The 6,000-nt window shown below is 38.2% G+C and overlaps 1 protein-coding gene across 2 annotated transcripts in view; it reads left to right on the top strand.

The window, feature by feature from the left end:
• Window positions 1-6,000, top strand: part of LOC106000799 (lipid phosphate phosphatase-related protein type 5) — a 127,025-nt gene that overhangs the window by 87,335 nt on the left and 33,690 nt on the right. For both annotated transcript variants that reach the window (XM_013036034.1, XM_013036033.1), the window contains exon 4: window positions 5,562-5,738. In XM_013036034.1, coding sequence (XP_012891488.1) covers window positions 5,562-5,738 — 177 coding nt within the window. The remainder of the gene's footprint in view (window positions 1-5,561; window positions 5,739-6,000) is intronic.

The following is a 6,000-nucleotide window of genomic DNA, read 5'->3' as shown; positions in this document are numbered from 1 at the left end:
GGCTTGAACTCTGGGCCTGGGCGCTGTCCCTCAGCTCTTCAGCTCAAGGCGAGCGCTCTACCACTTGAGCTACAATGCCACTTCCGGTTTTCTGGTGGTTTATTGGAGATAGGAGTCTCACAGTCTCTCCTGCCCGGGCTGGCTTTGAACCACGATCCTCAGATCTCAGCCTCCTGAGTAACTAGGATTACAGGCGTGAGCCACCAGCGCCCGGCACTCTGTCCTTTCTTTAATACTTGATTATTTCTATTTTTTGCATTGGTTGGAGTTGGGTACCGAATAAGTTTTTCAGCCATCCATACTTTGTCAGAACACATTCATCTATAACATATTTATTAATAAACCACATCCTGTAACATAATATTGTTATGTACTGTGTTTTGAATTTTCTGAGTTACACTGTCATGGTCTACTTTTTCTCAGGTTCAGGGCTATAGGCATGGCTTGAGTGGTAGAGTGACTGGTTAGCAAGAGCAAGGCTCTAAGTTTAAACCACAATATCACCACCACCAACAACAACAAAAAAGAATAGTCTATGTCTTTCTAGTGTCTAGTTATCACAACTGATCCTTTTTGAATTTTTTTATTTCATCAAATTTAGCCAACCATTTTGTGTGTTAGATGTTTAAGAATTTTGACACAAGGAGAATCTACACCCAATTCATAACCGAAGACAAATTACTCCACATCTCTGAGTTTCAACATTATTACTGGTAAAATGAAAATGTAGTAATAGTCATTTAGTAGAATGTAGTATAGTCATTACATAGGGAGTGTGTGTTTTATTATTGTCAGGGGATGCATGTCTGCATGCAACTAGATTATGTTGAAAGGATTAAAAAACAATACATTAGTATTGAACCTATTTATTTTTTAGGAGAGATAAATTCAATTTCTTGGCTTTAGGATCATGGAGATTAAAGGTCCTTACAGAATGTGAGTAGGCAGAGACATACACTTCAGCCAGCCACTGGCCCAACACCAAGGTCCTGGTCCTCTCATCGTTTCTGGTTTGGATCTGACATCTGAGGATTCACTATAGGCTAAACTCTGTGCTAAGTATTTTAAATGCTGTATTTGTGTTATAGTATTTAATCTCTATAATACTGTGTGGTATTTAACATTTGCATTTGACACACAAAGTTTAGATAGGTTGAAAAACCCATCCTGAGTAAACGGTAGAGGTGGGACTCAAACCCAGATTTTTTTTTCAAGTGCTGAAGTAAAGATATTGCAATTACTATGTAACAATTCTCTTTCCCTTCTAGCAAGACATTTAAAAAATATATTCTCGGGGCTGGGAAGTTGGCTCAGTGGTAGAGCGCTCGCCTTGCATGCTTAAGGCCCTGGGTTTGATTCCTCAGCACCACATAAGCAGAAAAAAAAAGAAATGTACTAAAAAATATATATTCTTGTGCATTAATTCTTCCATACATTAAACAGATATCAATTAAGTATATAGTTTTAACTGAGAACATTGTATGAGCAGATATTGATTGGGTACATCAGCTTCCTTTTGAAACTAGGGGAAATTACTCCAAACTTGGTGACCTAAAATAACATACATGCATTATCATAAAGTTCTGTAGGTCAGAACTCCAACAAGATTCTCACTGTACTAACACCACGTTGCCATTCGTCTGCAAACCTCAGGAAACCTTAGGGCAAGTCTTTGTGCTTTCTGCTTCTAGAGGCTGCGTTGCTTCCTTCTACCACTTAAAGGTAGAGAGTGGTGTGTCCCCAAATCTCAGTCTCTGATTACAACCAGGCAGGTTCTCCACTTGGATTGGTTCTCTACTTGGTTCTCCACTCATTAGATAAGGCAACATATCTACAGGAAGTTACAGGCATCCAAGGTAGTGTGTGGACACTTTCATGGGGCTTACCTTTCCTATCACAAGTGCTACCCTGGAGCAGGCATGCTTCTGGGAAAATAAGACAGACAAGGAAGTGAAAAGAAAATAAGGAATAAGCTAATTCATGTGCAAGACACTTTTTTTTTTTGGAGGCGATTAAATTTTGTCTTCTTTATTAGTCTTTTAATTAAATATATATATATATATATATATTAATTGTACAGATACCATACTGAGGGGGCTATAGTTACAAGAGTAAGGTAGTGAGTACATTTCCTATCGATCATTGTTACCTCCTCCTTTGCCCCCTACCATCCCTTCCTGCCCATATCCCCAACTCCTCCATCCCACCCCGCACCCACCTCCCCCGCCGTTGGTTTTCAACATAGTGTCTTGTACAACTCATTGCTACAATGGGTCAACCTGTATCCTTATTTCAGCATTATGTTATTTCCCTTCCCCTCCCCAAATTAGAAAAATGTATGCACAAGATGCAGGACACTGGAAACAGTGAAACAAGATGCTTTTAAATAATGAGAAGCACTTTCAAATCGTAAGACTTTCCTTGGAGACAACCATGCCATTCATGCTTCTTTCAGTCAATCATTTTTGCCTGCCTACTGTGTGATAAGCCTTCTGTGGATTTCAGAGAGACCAGTCAGTAAACAGGTCCCATCTGAATGGAATAGTCTAGTAGAGTGAAGAGATTAGTGTCACTGATCTATTCACTCTGAGTTCACTTTACTAGAATGCATGGATCAAGAGTTAAAAAGAAAATTTTACTCCGTGATGTTTCCCTTGTATTTTTGCATGTCCCCTTTATTTGTTCTTTATTGAGTGCTTTCTGCCTGTCAGGCAAAGTGTCAAGCAGAGAGTTGACAGTGAAAGGCTCAGGCATGCCTTCTGTGCCCTTACTGAAGTGAAGATTAAAAGTAAAACAAGCAGTAACTGTGCATAGCATGCATCATGTAAGTGTTCTGAGAGAAAATAGCAGGGGGTGGGGTTTTTTCAGAACACATAAGCAGGGATGTTATTTGTTGACCTTGCTGCCTGTGCCCTTGCTCAGCCTTCAGCATCGAACCCTGGATACCTCCTCCTTGAAGAAACTTAACACAGCCTCTGGCACATAGTAGGTGTTTCACAAATATGTGTGTTTTGGGAAATTTATTTTTAATAGTAGTCAGTCTTCTTTTATAAATAGCATGGCTGCTCAATTATACCCACAAGATAGATGTTTATTGTAACAAAGAGGACAAAGAAATCACATCACAAATTTGGGTTTTATGACTCTATGTTAATACAAGCAAACAAATAAGGAAAGACCTTCACAGATGTATGAATTATATGTGTGTGTGTGTGTGTGTGTGTGTGTGTGTGTGTGTGTGTGTGTGAGAAAGAGAAAAATGTAGAGGAATATACAAATGATCAACTTTGGGCTTCCTGCATCTTACTATAGGTATTTGTGGATGTGCAAATAAAGACTGATAATGTGGTAGAATGCCTTGGCCCCCTATAAGGGCCTCAGTAACCACAGGCCCTGGAAGACTGAGTGAATGCTGTCTTGCTCAGATCATGCCATCTTTCTCTTTGTGATGTGTTGAACGAGATTTTTACATCTGGTTAATCCAAATGGTTTCATAAGTGAATTAAAAAACCCAGAAAACATAAATTATCCATTCCTGTCCTGTATCCAACTTGCTTAATAGGTTATTATGCCATCATTATTTATACAAATTAGCAAGAACAGATACAATTAGACTGGTTCAAAGCCACTCACAGTCATGAAGTACTAAGTTGCTGCCAAGCACAAGTGAAAATTCCCTTAATTTTGTTTCATTACCTTCATACTGATTGTATTCCAAGGAAATGCATGTATTATTTTTTATGCACGCCTCTGATTGGCCTTAATTTTAAATCTGTGATTCTTGAAAATCCCATTAATTTTGAAACTCATAATCCTGGAAATTCTATCATTTCCTCTCCAGTCAGAATCTGCCATTAACTGAGGATCTTGAAGAGTTAATGAGATAATGTAAACTGGTTAAAACAGTTCCCTGAACAGTAATTATGTACCAAATGATAGCTATAATTAATATTAATGGTATTTCTATTACTCAATTAGCCCATCTTTATTTGGTCTTTATAAAGCTAGACTATCTTTAGAATTTCAACAGATGAGAAGGACTGAAAAGGTCAGGAATCATCAACCAGCTTATAGCTGTGTGAAAAATAATCCTAAGAGAATCTCAGAGCCTCTCTTTGTCCATATACAACAGCGAGAAAAAGAGTTCTGCTATTAGTTAAATCCTTGGTCGTGGCCTGGTATCCCCGCTACATTATTTATCGCTGTGGACAGAGTTCTTTAATGCATGCTGTCAGAACAGGAAGAACATCCTTTTGTCTTTCTCATCTCTTTCTCTCTCCTCCTCTTGTGTGCTTCTTTTCTGTCACTGAAATTAGTAAGCCCTCCTGAGAACAGGATTATGATACTCAGATCCAGCTCCAAAGGTCAAGGCTAAGATGGATCTCTTTTTCTGCCAGAATAGTATTGGGATCTGGGATAGATTACCAAGGGCTAGACCTTGGCTAGAGAAAAGAGACTTGTATCATTAGAACTCTTTAAATATTCATACAACTTCTGGCAGTTAACAGAACTGCAAAGTTCTTACTTACAGAGCTACTTACAGAGTAATATGACAGGTTGGTCATGGGCTCAGGATTAGTCCTGAGCATTGGTTCACTCAGATGACACAATATGCTCTTCATTAGCATATAGGAAAATGATACAATGGAGATGTCTGGTCATTGCTGTGTTTTAGTTTACATGTTTTCTTTATTGTATTTTGCTGTTAGATGTAAACAAATTATTTCCACAATTTCTGGTCACAATATTAACACAAACCTTGGTGTTGCATCAAACATTAAATCGTTTCTTCAAAGAAATGGTTAATTATTGGAAACCTACTCTTTTAATGTATCTACTAGATTCACAATTCTTGCCTTCTCAAGTATACATCTTCTGAATATGGTAGGATGAAAGTCAAACATTAAATGATCAATTTCCCCCTTCTTATTGTATTGCTGAACTGATTTAATGTACAAATGTAGTAGATACAACAAGAGGTAACAAACAAGGACATTTGGAGTATTTGTGCTTTGTGTGCTTAGATGATTAATAATGTCACCTAAGAACGAGCCATTAGTAAGAAATAGCTGTCAGGTAAGTAAAAATGCTACTCTTGAAATTGTAATTGCTACTCTTTAAATTTTACTTTCAGCTGTGTGCTGGTGGCTCATGGCCATGATGCTAGCTACTCAAGAGGTTGAGATTTGAGGATTGAGATTCAAAGCCAGCCTGGGCAGGAAAGGATGTGAAACTCTTATCTCCAATTAACCACCAAAATAAAACAGCAGTAGAGCTGTGGCTCAAGTGGTAGATAGCCTGACTTGAGTAAAAAAGGCTCAGGGACAACACACAGACCCTAAGTTGAAGCCCCAGTATTACTGTGCACATGCACACATGTGCGTGTGCGTGTGCATACACACATGTGTGTTTTTAAATAATTCATAAACTGTAGCAAATGATTTGAGCTATCTAGGCATCTATATAGCCAATATAACTTTGTTCACATCAAAATAATATATCACGTGTGTATATTAAGGTTATGTTCTCATGAAATGTCTTATTTTTATTTATTATTTCAGATGTACATTACCAATACCATCAAAGCCAAAGGAACCAGACTTGCTAAGCCAGTTCTCTGCCTAGGACTAATGTGCTTGGCTTTTCTTACTGGACTCAACAGAGTAGCTGAGTACCGGAACCACTGGTCAGATGTGATTGCAGGTTTTCTCGTTGGCATATCCATAGCAGTATTTCTGGTAAGTACAGATTTGTCTTAGTGATCTGAGGCTGTTTAGTGAAACTGAATAACCACCTTTAAGAAGCAATGGTGAAGCACTGAGTTTGTGTGAATGTGATACACCAAAAGATAATCTGTGTATTTTAAGTCAATCTTTTCTCCCTCCCCTTCTATTCAATCTGCCTAAAATCAGTTTGGGGGACAAAATCTGTATTTAAAGGTGACTAACAGGGTCAGATAAAATAGAACTAGTCTAAAACTGGTCCTCCCTGGATGATATT

The sequence above is a fragment of the Dipodomys ordii genome, unplaced genomic scaffold, assembly GCF_000151885.1.
Source record: "Dipodomys ordii isolate 6190 unplaced genomic scaffold, Dord_2.0 Scaffold242, whole genome shotgun sequence".
Classification (NCBI taxonomy): domain Eukaryota; kingdom Metazoa; phylum Chordata; class Mammalia; order Rodentia; family Heteromyidae; genus Dipodomys; species Dipodomys ordii.
The sequence above is the reverse complement of the archived record's forward strand: the minus strand, read 5'-3'. Positions and strand labels throughout refer to the sequence as shown.